At 41.5% G+C, this 14,041-nt stretch overlaps 1 protein-coding gene and 1 pseudogene across 1 annotated transcript; both read left to right on the top strand.

Moving 5' to 3' along the window:
- Positions 1-3,019: 3,019 nt before the first annotated feature.
- Positions 3,020-13,388, top strand: pmela (premelanosome protein a). Its single transcript, XM_042089169.1, has 12 exons — positions 3,020-3,155; positions 6,544-6,639; positions 6,927-7,073; positions 7,525-7,665; positions 7,981-8,142; positions 8,564-8,902; positions 9,170-10,186; positions 10,589-10,777; positions 11,112-11,214; positions 11,763-11,968; positions 12,447-12,537; positions 12,915-13,388. The coding sequence occupies exons 1-12, from the start codon at positions 3,101-3,103 to the stop codon at positions 13,054-13,056; spliced, it is 2,688 nt and encodes an 895-aa protein (XP_041945103.1). The 5' UTR covers positions 3,020-3,100; the 3' UTR covers positions 13,057-13,388.
- Positions 11,523-11,678, top strand: LOC121708127 (annotated as a pseudogene).
- Positions 13,389-14,041: the final 653 nt, after the last annotated feature.

Here is a 14,041-nt window from a genome sequence, read left to right as displayed (position 1 = left end):
ATGCATACAGACAACACAGGCATAAAACACATGCAATACAGACATAAAACAGTTGATAAGATTTAAAATAGACACATGCCAACATCTATAGATAATATGAACATAATATGGTTGCTATCCTTTTTCTTCAAAACACATTTCCTTTCGTTTCGTCAATGGATTTCACACTGTTATTATTATATTGGAAACAGCTTATTACTTTGACTGGGCTAGGCTACATACACTGTCGCTTTAAGAACAATACACGTTTAGTTCTCAATGATCTTCTGCCAGCTCAGCTCTGCTATGGCTACTGCTGTGCTGTGCCCTCTCACAGTTTATAAATTGTCGGTAGTGGGAACTACTGTTGCCTTCATGATTTCCTTTTTAAAGTTTCTTATAAGGAGATATCAATTATCAACAATGACAAGCCAGCTGACCTGCTGCTCTCTCTCCCTCTCGTGAGCGCTCTCAGGCGTGTTCCCAATTAAGTGGAGTAGGCTAGCATAACGTGCAAGATCAGCTGCAAAGGAGATAACAAGAGTAGGCCTATCATCTCTATGTAACATGATGTTTTGACATTGACATTGTAAACGTTCTCTAAAAAGAGTGAAAAGCAGTTTGCAGTAAAGCTAACCAACGTCGTCTATCGCAGGAAAAAAATAGCAAGCAATCAAATGAAAAGCTCGGCGGGCCGGATTAAAGTGCTTGGCGGGACGCAGTTTGCCCACCCCTGGCCTAGGGCCTACTTGCCTTCAGTGCAATGTTAGTCAGGTGCTCAGTGGAATTTTATACGGGTTGTGGAGCACGGTCTTAAACACATGGGCTATCACATGCAGGCCAGCTTTACAAACCTCTTCACTGTAAGTCAAACGGATGGTTAGCCCCCCCCCCCCCGCTTCTTCCTGACCACCCAGCCATATTTATTGCTGTGATCTCAACAGGCTCACAGTGGGGACGCAATCCATCTTTCTAGCCCCTTGGGATGTTTCATGGAAGGCTGCTCCTAGATTACATTCAAAACATCAAACCATGAATTAAGGACATTAGATTTCTGTAAAATCGACAAAACTGTGCTTATCTGAAATGGTTGAGGTTTTGTATAACACAGATATTGATATATTTTTCCTCATCTTTCATTATACTAGGCCAGTGTTTTTCAACCTTTTTTGTGCCACGGCACACTTTTGACACTTAAAATGTCCCACGGCACACTAACATCCTGTGTGAAGAAAAAATAAACATACCATAGCCTAAAATTTCAAATAATACACAGAAATGGCCTTATTATGGCTTCTATGCAAGACCTGCTCAATAAAACAAGCGCCCTCTGTTTCATTTGTAGGTGACTATATCTAATTTAATTGTTGTTATGAACTGTGATGATTCCGTGAATACTGGATATGGGGCCCCCGTTGTACAATGCCTGCATACCACAAATAGTGCAATCATACAATCAATGAGAGCATGTGGTTATAAATTTTTTGATGCAACAGTTGCTTTTCTGGACCAGTGAGTGACATTTGGGTAATTTTCTGCGGCACACTTGATGATCTCTCACGGCACACTAGTGTGCCCCGGCACAGCGGTTGAAAAACACTGTACTAGGCTATACTCCATCTGTCGTAGTAACATTTTGACAGAACATTTTGTCTTTTGTCCCCCAGGTCTTTATGATGAACACCTTCCATACTGTTGACATCATCACCACAGTCATACTTCAACTTGTCTGTTGATAAAATGAAGGTGAGTGTGTTAGCTACACCATCTTTCAAATACACATGAAATATACATGACAATTTGACAAAGTTCTTTGTAGGTTCACAGGGCAGATAAATGAGTTCACATGCAAAGAGAACAATCACGTGAGGTTGCCAGTTGTTTGGACTATTAACATACAAATACTTGGTTAAGACCCTAAGGGGGAAAAGGGTTAAAAAAAAGAGAGCTGGCATGGAGGGTAATAGTATATGGCTAATGAGACAGACAGTAGAGGATAATAAAAGGACAGCATTGATGTGCTCTCTCACTCTCTTGTCTTGTGATGCCTTGCACACAGCTCCAAGGCCTTTCACAGGAAGTCAAAGCATACGTCACCATACTGGCATGACTTGGCTGCTCAGCCTTCGCATACCTTACTCTCAACAATCAATCCTTTTTATACGCTGGTGAACCATGCTCTAAGCAAATGCCCATAGTCACAGGTTTGAGAATATGGCACTTCTGTGCATAATGAATAGGCCTACTAACTTACATGTCTTCAGCTAGGCAGGCTCTCTTGTTATCATTATTAATCTTTAATTCTTTGGCACTGCTCAGACGAAGGGGGCAAATTACTCCAAATTCTGTGCAGAGACTGTCGCTCTAAATTATTTTGAATAAAAACCTTCACTTGATAGGTCAACAAGGTCAACAAAAATACAGGCCAGAGCTGAGCAGAAACAGATAGGGCCCTAATTTAAAAGATGGACAAAGAGTTACGTCAAATGCATGGACCAAACAGTATTCAAATAGCTGAGCAAATGGTAGGCCTAATATACATACATAAACACAAATAAAAACAAAATAAAAAAGTAAATAATATAAAAAAGAGTGTGACATGTTAGTTTTCAGTCTAAACATGTCACACTTTATATTTTTATTGACTTTTATAATTGTTACATGTTTTTCTTTTTACACATTGATATTCATGTTGAAATATGTATATTTTGCCAGCGTTGAGAATATTTGATGCATTTTACACTTAAGCTTTTGCCGCTCTTTCAAGTGAGGGCTTTTTATGTTAACTGAGATGATTAAACTTTAGCTAATGTTTAAGCTGTAATTATGGTATCCATCTGAGTGCTTAAGTATTTTAGAGGTAATTGGGGGGGGGGGGGGGGGGGGTATGGATCTCCATAAAGAACCTGAGTGAGATTGATGGGTTGTGTGCAGAATAAGCAGTGATGTCAGAGTCTAGAGGTCTGGTTAGGGTAATTAAGAGAGTCCAACTCATTTAAAGAGGGGCCAGCCCAAGCGGATAGTCTCAGAGTGGAGCTTGGCTAGATTTCTGGGATATTCAAACAGGGGGAAACTTTCTGACAACAAGTAGGGACAAAAAGGAAATCAAGAAAAAAGAATAATGAGAACTGCTCTGGTGGTCCTGGTGTTAACTTTATCAGCTTTGACAGTTGCAGGTGAGTGTTTGAGTTTATATCAGAGCTATGATGTATCTACCTTACACCTTGGATAGTAAATGCAAGTAACTGGGATATAAATTAAGTTGTGGGGATATGTAGCAGCTCTGACACAGAGACACAGCGATACTCGTAATATAATTGACCAATAATTTCAGTTATTCTAGTTCTGTAATGCAGTTAGGTTATAAGTTATGAGAGATGTGCAAGACATTGTTTTATTTTAAATGTTGTATGTAATTCATTAGTCAATTTTAATTGATAGTTTTAATGTGAGGCGCCGTGTGTAATACATTGTCTCAGACACGGATCAATTCATGGGATGGACAAAAAGTTCATTCATGATTTTTCATCAAGCATGTCAGAAGAATTTTCCATACTTTTAGTTAGATTATTCTGTTGTGATTACATTTTTCTCAAAGCCAATACACTTTTCATGCATTTCTTTTGACTGTAAGTCAAAGTGGTTGGTTGTTTGTGTTATTTTAATGCTGAGTTACAGAATAATCATTGTATTAGGAATTAAGATGTTTCTTTCACTCAATCTCTTTGTGTGTTGGTCCTGTGTGTATTTGTCTGACTGTATTACAGAATGTTCGGACTTTGATGTTCTAAAACACCAAATCAAATAGTTGAATATTTGATTGTCCTACAACTTAACATGGCTATCTTAGGGGACAAATTGCATGATCACGTTACAATATAATTACTGCCATGACAACACTGTGAATTTTCTAGATATTGAAAGTACTACAACAACAATGTTTGAGAAAGGGATTTCTGCAGCCCCTGACAAGTCCCCAGCGATATTTACTTTCAGAAAGTATAAACACTAAAACAGTTTGTTCTATAAATGAATTCACTGTGGTAATATTTTAGATGAATTAATTATATTGATAATATATTTGATTCGATGAAAAATAATCTTTTTATGGTTTTTGGCATCTAGCACGTCAATTAAATTGAACTTAATAGTAATCGTTAGATAAAGTGAACTGTGTGTACCAATAACTTGTTTTGCACACTGAATTAATTAGTTCCCTTTTTGTGATTAGGAATACCACTGTGTCACTAACTTTGACAACTTTTCCTCATAGTTTACAAAATAGGATCCCTGAACTTCCCATCCCAACTTCTCATATTATTGTTTGGATAGAGAGAGCAGAGGGGGGTGGCACGAGAGAAAGAGAGAGGGAGAGAGGCACAAGATGAAAGGGGAAGGGGTGTGAGACAAAAGAGAGAGAACGAGTGGGGTGAAGGATGGAGACTGCTGTCTGAGCCTTTGCTCATTCCTGACTGTGGGATTACGGCTGCGTGTGCTCAGCTGAGAGTCACATGAAAGGGATTGCGAGGGATTGCCAGAACCGTGTGACTCTCACCGCCTGGAACCTCACCAGCTATGCAGCCCCTCCTTCTCCACCCCATCTTTACCCCCCCAGCACATTCGGCCTCCTCAACCTCTCCACAACCCCACACTTCAAGCTCGTGCTCTGTGATCCCTTAGGGAAAGCCAGTGAAGCATCTGCCCTCTGATGACACACCCTTGCCCTGCCCTCACAATCCACTAAGACCCTTTGGGAAATGTGGTCAAATATCCATGTGCCCCCCTCAGAGTGCTGTAACCCTCCTATCAGACACAATCACACCCTAAATCCCATGACCTAAGAAGTCACCAATACCTTTGGGGAAAGTTAGTAAAATATCCCCAGACCTACCCCCCCACCTCCCACCCCTTCTCTGGCCTGTCCCTCCCACGTATTAGTACTATCCATCCTGCCATATAAACCTCAGAGCCTTGTGTCCTAACCAATTGCTAATCAACTATCATCTCCTTAAAGCAGTAGAAGCAGTCAACTCCGATCCTTAAATCAAAACTTTTTGTGTTATGGTCAGAAACTAACAAAGTAACAGTAAGCGGAAGTCCTAAAACACCACCTAGGTGGCACTGATTAAAGATTGTGAATGTGTTCACTAGCCTCTTTCTGTGGTGTTGGCGATGCTGTGATGGCTTTTCTTTCAACAACAGGAATTTGTTTTCCTCGAGGGCTTTTATGTTATGCACACATAATTTATACTATTAAACTTTATACTATTCTATTTCACTCATTCCGATGAAGTGTAACCCTAAATGAATGTCTACTTGTGTGACCTACAGTACTTGTAGCAAAGGCTTTGACTTGGACACAGTTGGCGTCACATGTGCTTCTACAATACTTTAGCATAGATTTCATTGGACTTTATGGTTGAATTCATCACAAAACTGGCCAAGTTAAGTGGCAGCCAAACAAACAAAAATGACCACCTCTCCATCATTGTGTCTTGACACGTATGATGCATTCTGTGTTGTGCTGCATTAGTTTTGTTTTTACAAACAGCATAAAGCCATGAATAAAAAATCTCAACTTTTATCCTATCTCTCTGAAGAACATTGTCTGCGATATTTAGTGTGTTTTGTATGCATTTCTGTTTGATATCTTGTGGAGCGGATTTCTCCAGGCTTTTCCCAGCACTTGACAATCTTCAGATATTCGGATATATTAGCTATTTACATTTTTAACATTAAGCATGCTGGCCAAGACTTATAGAGCCATGGATCTTGGTCTTGGTTATGATATATATGATATGCAGCATAACCTTGCTCTGACTTTGTTGGGTCGGCAAACATATTAAGTAATCCTTCTAACTTGGTATAGAGTTGTCTTTTTGAGATCGATACAAGTGTGTTTTCTCCATGGAATTGTGTAAAGAACTCTCAGAGTTCTATTATAGAGGCAAACACACTTCCCAATTATTAAATAATCAAGTTAATAGGATCCTGTGTCGCTGGCTTCCTTCCTAATGCCCATGAAAAATAACAAAAATGAGCCAGCTTATTGCCACATGATGTCTGTGTGTTGAATAGCAGTGGCATAGTGTGATTATATTCAAAGTTCAAAAGATCCTTTCAGAATGTGTATGGGCTGCCTTCAAAGATGCCTTCAAAATTCAAATAGAGGAGAGTTTGATGACTATCAGTATGACCATATTATTAAACTAACTATGCCATTTTGTGAGGTGCCATTTGACCAATATGTTATGAGCATACTCTGCCTTATTCGATTGTGGTTCAGGCAATTATATGAACAACAAAAACAGAGCACAGTGATAAGGTCATTCCAAAGATTTTTAAAACCTCATAAGTCTGTGGTCTTACAAGATGTATTGCCTCCCTGTTAAATAATTAACACAGTTGTCATTTACAGATGACGTAAAAATGACAACTGTGAAAGAGAAAGTGATGTGGGTATTGTATAAGTAACAATCTGTGAGGGGTTGAACTGTGCTGAGGTATTCTTAATCCCTCTCCATTGCTCTGAATCATTCTGTTTTCTGTTTTCTGTTTTCACAGACGCAAAGACTCGCTTCTCACGCTACCGATCATGGAACTCACGGATGTATCCGGTGTGGAGAGATGGAGATTCCAGATACAGGAACTGCTGGAAAGGTGCTCTTTTAATGGATGTTGACACCAAGTGTATAGCAAACTGATAGAACTTTGTTTCTCAATCAAAATATTTCACACTTCATGATAACAAAAAAAAACTGATGATAGAATTTTTACTTAATGCAATGTTAGCAAAACTAGCACTAGTTTTTAAGACATTATAGAGCAGATCCCATGAATAACAGGCCTTATTAAAATAAAGCCTAAACAGTACTATAAATTATTTTGACGAATGTAAGTGTGAATGTAACATCATCAATACAACCCTTGTTTTTTACTTTGTCTAGGTGGAGAGGTGACATTTGATGTCAGAAATGATGCACCAACGTTGACGGGCGCAAAAGCAACCTTCAACATTGATGTGCGTTTCCCCCCAAATCAAACATTGCTCGATGATGGACAAGTAGTGTGGGCTAGAAACTGCACCGTTGATGGTAAGAGCATTAGAACACATATTAGAATCTGATGTAAATGTATAGTAAATGTGTACAGCATTGTGAACAACATATGTTGTTTGCACGTTATACTTTGGGTTTGACTAAATTATTGTTACACACTCTTCATTGATTTGCGTCTTTCCATACAATGTAACTTTACTTGAAGCTGGACATTTTAGATTTTCAAGAGCATAGAGCCTTAAACTGAAGCAGAAGAGTCACATGTCACCGAAGCATGTGTGAAACTGATGATCTCATGTGTGAAGCTGAGAATCTCATGTGTGAAGCTGATGATCTCATGTGTGAAGCTGATGATCTCATGTGTGAAGCTGAGGATCTCATGTGTGAAGCTGATGATCTCATGTGTGAAGCTGATGATCTAATGTGTGAAGCTGATGAGAAAAAAGAGAGACGAGAGTCACTAAAAGCTTCACTTGTTTCCTCACAGGAACTGAGTACCAGGCAGGGCAGCCAGTGTATGCGGAGCGCAACACACCAGACGAGTGGAACGGTGTCTTCCCTGATGGCAGCCCCTACAGGGGCAGCTCTGGCAGGAAACCACGCTACATCTACGTGTGGAAGACCTGGGGTATTTACGTTACTACTTATTCTAACACACATTAACACATACTCAGAGGGAAAACATGTGTCTCGTCTTTTTCTTCCCCACATTTTATTTTTCATAAAGTGTATTATGGATGTGCTAAATTGGTAAACAGTGGCAGCTGTCTCATCATTGTACTGACATTTGGTATAATATTACATAAAAACAGTGGGAAGGTAAAGTCTATTCTTCAGGAATAGGAAACTTGGAGAATTGACTTAATCAGTTAAAAAAAGACATGCCTACAGCAACCATAAGGACACTAAGCGACTCACCCTTCTATTTGAACCTCCTCTGTAGGACGTTTCTGGCAGGTGGCAGACGGCCCCGCCTCCTTCCTGACCATCGGCACTGATAACGTTCCCCTGGGCTCCTACAACATGGAGGTGGTCATCTATCACTGCCGCGGCAAAGACAGGTTCATCCCCCTGGGCTACGCCTCCACCCAGTTCTCCATCACAGGTAGGCAGCAGGTTACTGCGAAGAGTACTCGGGGGTAGCAGAGATCGATGGGCTGGGATTTTAAGGAAGACACTGAATGAGAGTGTAAAGTGAAAGACAGATTGATGGAGGGGTTCATGGGAAGTGTTTATATTTTCACTGTTATTATCTGACTTTTTAATGTATTGTATATCTTGTACAGTATTTTAATGTATTGTATAACTGAGTATGACCTCTTTCGTTTTCCTGCTTCCTGTGTAAGTAGGCCTTTTATGTATCATTCTGTGTCCACTAAGAACAGATGCATCTGTATTTGCATGATAGTTACTGTATTTACTGTATGAATGAAATATTGAGACTTACCAAGAATTTACTAATTTTTATAATTTATAAACTAATACTATGGTCTTGTAACAAACATTCCATATATTTTTCTCTTCAGACCAGATTCCTTTCAGAGTTGCCATCTCCCAGGTCAATGACGTGAACCAGGCTGACCAGAGTTTCGTCCAAAATCGTGCCGTCTCCTTCAACATCAACCTCCACGACCCCAGCCAGTACCTGAGTAGCTCAGATGTGGCCTTCACCTGGGACTTCGGAGACAACAGCGGGACCCTCATCACCCGGGAAAACACCGTCACACACACATATGTCTCTGCCGGCGCCTTCAGGCCTCAGGTGGTCCTCATGGCCTCCATCCCCAACACCTGTGATCCCAACCCAACCATCGGAGGAGCCACAGTCCAGCCCACTCTCCCACCTGTGGATCCTGACACCACAGGTAGGAAACCAGGAGACCAGTCAGAGGCATCTTTACTCAGACAAATTGTCTTTAACCTTTGACTGTAGCAACCTCCAACACATGTGGAAACAGGACAGTTATAGTGAATACTGCCTACTACTGTTGAATGATCTGGAATGATACAAATGTAACTGAAACATAGGCTATTCATTCATCTCCTACACCTACATTTTTTTTTATCTGTGCTCATCTTAATGGGGAAAGACTGTGGAAAATATCCAAATTTCTCTCCTTGTCTCTTCTCAGGAGATGATTCTCTAGTTCCAGTAGAGGAGGTCTCTGCAGGTGCAGCACCGGCCGCTGATGTCCCCGTCCCCACCGAAGCTGGAGACATCGCCTTGGCGGTGCCAGCCTCCGCCGCTCCAGCTGCTGAGGGAGCTGTGGTAGACACTGACGCTGCTGCTGCGGATGGCGCCACGGTGGACACGGCTGTAGACGCTGCTGCTGCTGATGCTGATGCTGCTGCTGCCACGGACACGGCTGTTGATGCTGCTGCTGCCGATGCTGCGACTGTTGATGCTGCAGCAGCTGATGCTGCGACTGTTGATGCTGCTGCTGCCGATCCTGCGACTGTTGATGCTGCAGCTGCCGATGCTGCAACTGTTGATGCTGCTGCTGCCGATGCTGCGACTGTTGATGCTGCAGCTGCCGATGCTGCAACTGTTGATGCTGCTGCTGCCGATGCTGCTGCTGCCGATGCTGCGACTGTTGATGCTGCTGCAGCTGATGTTGCGACTGTTGATGCTGCTGCTGCCGATGCTGCTGCTGCTGATGCCACTGCAGCTGCTGCAGACACAGAAGTTGCCGCTGCTGAGGCTGTTGACACTGCCACTGTGACTGTGGCTGAAGACCCAGCTGTCCCAGTTGCTGAGGCTACCGTTGTTCCAGTCGCAGAAATGGCAGCCGACGCCGAAGCTGTTGCTGTGGACACTGCAGTTGTCGATGCTGATGCTGCTGTTGCTGGAGAGGACGTTACCGTAGAACTGGCAGCTACAGTTCTCCCAGAAGCCCCTGCTGCAGAGGATGCTGCTGTTGCAGTTGCGGACGCGGCAGCAGTGACTGAGGTTGCGGCCCAGGCTGAGGCCGAGGGAGCAGTTGCGGATGTGGAGGTCGTTGCTGCCCCCACGGTGGCCGTGGTGCCTGTGGCTGATGAAGATGAGGTTATAGTGACCGTGAATGACGCTGTTGCCACAGAGGCTGCTGTGATCGCTGCAGCCACTCCTGGGGAAAATGAAGTAGTAGTGAATGTAATTGTAACTGCAGGTGGGTCTAAAAAGATTTTAGAATATTTATTATATTATTGAAAATGTATATGTATATTTAGTTATGATGTATTTTAATCGCAAAAATGTGTAAAACCATACATTGCCATTGAGTGAGTGGTGTTTACTAACTCAAAGATACAGAATTTAAGGTAGAGTAAAGCATAAAAGAAGAAAAATACCCCAAGACATACCATTACTGTATATACGTGCCACTCGTTACCATCATTTACAGCACAAACAGAACATACTTGTCTCAACACTGTTGGGAGAGTCTGCTCAGTGACTTCTCAGAGTGACTTCTCAGTCTGGCTGTTTTCCACCCCAGTTTTGATTAAGCTCCATCATGGTCCACATCAGCCATTTTGGCTCTGAGCTCTGTATGTTTTGACTTCACCTACAGCTCCAGTGCCGCCCACAGTAGCAGCAGTGGTTAATGAGATTGGTGCTGAGGTGGAGGTGGAGGCAGGCACGGAGGTGGCCCAGGTGGCTCTGGTCATCGCCAAGAGACAGGCTCCCGAGTTACCACCGGCAGAAAATGGCTGCAATGTTTTCCGCTATGGCTCCTTCTCAACTGACCTTCAGATTGTCCGTAAGTCACATCCTTTTTTCATGCATGTCTATTGACCCAGAGTAGAATTGAGTAAAAATTATGGGAACATAACATCTTCAGACATTGCAAAGAAAAGTAGGGCCAGAATTTGAAATGTCTCCACTGTTACAGTACCTCATAGAACAAGAGATAAAATGCCATTCTTATGCATGAGATGCAATTACATTTTTAGTAGATTAGATTCAACTTTATTGTCATTGTGCAGAGTACAAGTACAAAGCCAACGAAATGCAGTTTGTGTCTAACCATTTCATTATCATTTTTATTATATATAAAGAGTATATAAGTCATTTTACTCTCTTGTTGTCCTTAGAGGGGATTGAGAATGCCGAGATTGTGGAGGTGAATAACGTGGTGACGTTGGCTACAGAGGTGGATCAGAATGCTGTCGATCTCACTATCACCTGCCAGGGCAGGTAAGGCCACTCTCACACACTCATGTTGTATCAATACAGAAACAAAGCTGCTACTCAAGAAAAAATTATAATAAAAGTAATTTATGTTTTCTAAAGTTATTTATCATAATTTATGCTAGCAAAACGTCAAAAAATGCTCTAAAATTCTAAAAATGTTACATGATCAGTGCATTTAAAGGATTGGACCTGGGGATTGAAGGGCCTGCTAAACACACCTCAAGTTCTTAAAAGATATTTTCTTTTTATCAAAACAGATTCAACACTTAAGAAGTAAAAGTAAAATAATGTTATCTACCAGTGAGCTCTCAGTTGTATTTAGAAATTGTCTAGATAGTGTAGTATCTGTTCTTATCAGTTTAATATCTAATACGTCCTCTACCTGAAGACTGTATATTAAGCGCATTTTTGGAACAGGGTGATGGAGGACCCAGTATTTCAGTACCCACAGGAACGGTGCACCAAAAAAAGAAATCGTCTATGTCTATCAGTCTATGTCCCACCGATATCAGTTCACGCTCCACTCTCCCCACTCTCCCTGGTGTCCGCAGTCTGCCCAGCGAGGTGTGCACGGTGGTGTCAGGAGCCGACTGTGCCACGCCGGTGCAGACGGTGTGCAACGCCGTGGCTCCCGCTCCCGAGTGCCAGATGATCCTCCGTCAGTTCTTCAACGACACCGGCATCTTCTGCATCAACGTGTCGCTCACCAACGACGTCAGCCTGGCCGTCGCCAGTGCCATGGTCAGCGTGACAGCGGGTGAGTTGGTCGACCCTGTCAGGTGTTGGTTTTACCACAGAGTCCACAGTTTCAGACAGCTGGGTGTTTTATGAATGTGATGGCATAGGATGGTACACATGCATATATACCATCCCATATCAGAATATTTATGCTTCTCTTCATGTTTGCAGCATTGTATCACATTTTGATAGAGCTTTGACTAACATATAATGACTAATGGGCAGTGTTGAATTTGACAAGGTTTAAATTCCCAAAATCATAAACATTGAATGTAATATAAAGTAATCAGCTTGTTAGAAATATTAAGTGAAAATGTTACAACAATCCAACAAGTCGGAATAAAGCACAGTTCATCATACAATACAATATTGGTATGGTGGTATTGAAGGATATCTGAAGATATTTCTTTTCCCTGTGAAATGTCTTCAGACCTCACATCTCTGAATCTTATGCACTGGCTGCTCAGTAATGGTGGGTTTTTATTTTTTGCTTGCAGGACCAAATTCATCAGCAGGTGGCGCCATTGGAGCAGTGATGGGGATTCTGGTACTTGCCTGTGCAGTTGGGATCATTGGTTTGGCCTACCGGTAAGTGACATGCCATGTCTCTTTGGTCTCAAAGAGAGGGTCTCTCAGCGTGACAGGGGATATGACACAGGAGCATTTGCCTTATGTGGACTTTAAGAGACATGTCTAAATACTCACAGGGACATGGTGCAATCAGTGGCTTTTGCTGTGTAACATAGTCTCTAAAAGGCTAACAAGTGAATCATATGTGATATGTGTATGGAATCAGGTTTATTTGGCAAAGTGAATTAGTACACACAAGGAATTTAGTTCTGCCTGATGGTGTCCCTCTACCATATAGATAATGTATAGACAATACAATATAGAAGATATATCAAAAACAATAAAGACAATATGGGTCCACTCCTTGACATATATTTTGCTGTGTTTCCAACCAGGCGCTTTAAGCAGTACAGGCCTCTGACGGAGGACTCGTCAGACAGCTCTGGAAGGACCTCGGTACCCCTGCTACTCTGGAACCTTCTCAGTCGCCACTCAGCGGGGGAAAGTCGTCCTCTGCTTCAGGGACGCGTGGTGTAAAACGTCTTAACGAGTGTGTGTGTGTGTGTGTGTGTGTGTGTGAGAGAGCTAGAGAGGAGAGAGAAAGAGGAAACACACGTGCTGTCTTTCTCTCTATCACACACACACTAACACATATACAGAATAGACACACACAAGCATACACATACTAGCACAACACACAATCCACAGCTGTGTTGGTCCCTGTTGATGCACTGCTGATAATAAAATAAACATGTGGAAAAAAATGTATACATTTTGTAAACATGAGAAGAGAAAAGAGATCATTACAGGATTTTTTCTACCTAGTATTGCGCACACAAGTGTATATAAATATATACCATATTATTTCGACCCATAATATATACCTATATTTCATTTAATAATCTCATGAACATGTTTAAAAATGTGCAGTTTTTATATTTCCCTTTATTTTCTGCTTCACTTCACATTTTGTCAACAAGCTGAAACCCTTTGAATTTAACCCGGCGTCACTGTGGCCTTGCTAACACTAAATTATCCGTCCTGCTGCTGTTATTTCATAGCTGCCTCTTTGATGACCTAGTTCCATATAGCCAAGCTGGAGTGAAGCTTGCACTAAAACAAATCTGTATATTTTGTTTTATTTGTTTGTGTCCTTAATTGTATTATAACAGGCCATGACTAACTGTTGCATGGTTGATATTGAACATAATTTTCTGAAATGTTTTCATTCAAAAATCATGTCATAGTGAAAACAATTGCTAATTTATCTTAAATATCACATATGAATTTATCCAACATTTCACCTGCTAATCAACTAACAAAGAAGAGACACACTTATAAGCAAATTAACACTGGATTATATCCTTTAAATTAAAAGTATAACTATTTGCACTGAGTACATGAAATCACTATCTCTGCTTAATCTTACGCTGTGGGGCAAGGTTGCCAGTATACAGGAGTTGGACCACCATACTGCAAATATTTTGCAGTATCTTTCTGTTAGGTGACATTTCCCATGTTC

Source organism: Alosa sapidissima, chromosome 4 (assembly GCF_018492685.1).
Source record: "Alosa sapidissima isolate fAloSap1 chromosome 4, fAloSap1.pri, whole genome shotgun sequence".
In the NCBI taxonomy this organism is placed as follows: Eukaryota; Metazoa; Chordata; class Actinopteri; order Clupeiformes; family Clupeidae; genus Alosa; species Alosa sapidissima.
The sequence above is the reverse complement of the archived record's forward strand: the minus strand, read 5'-3'. Positions and strand labels throughout refer to the sequence as shown.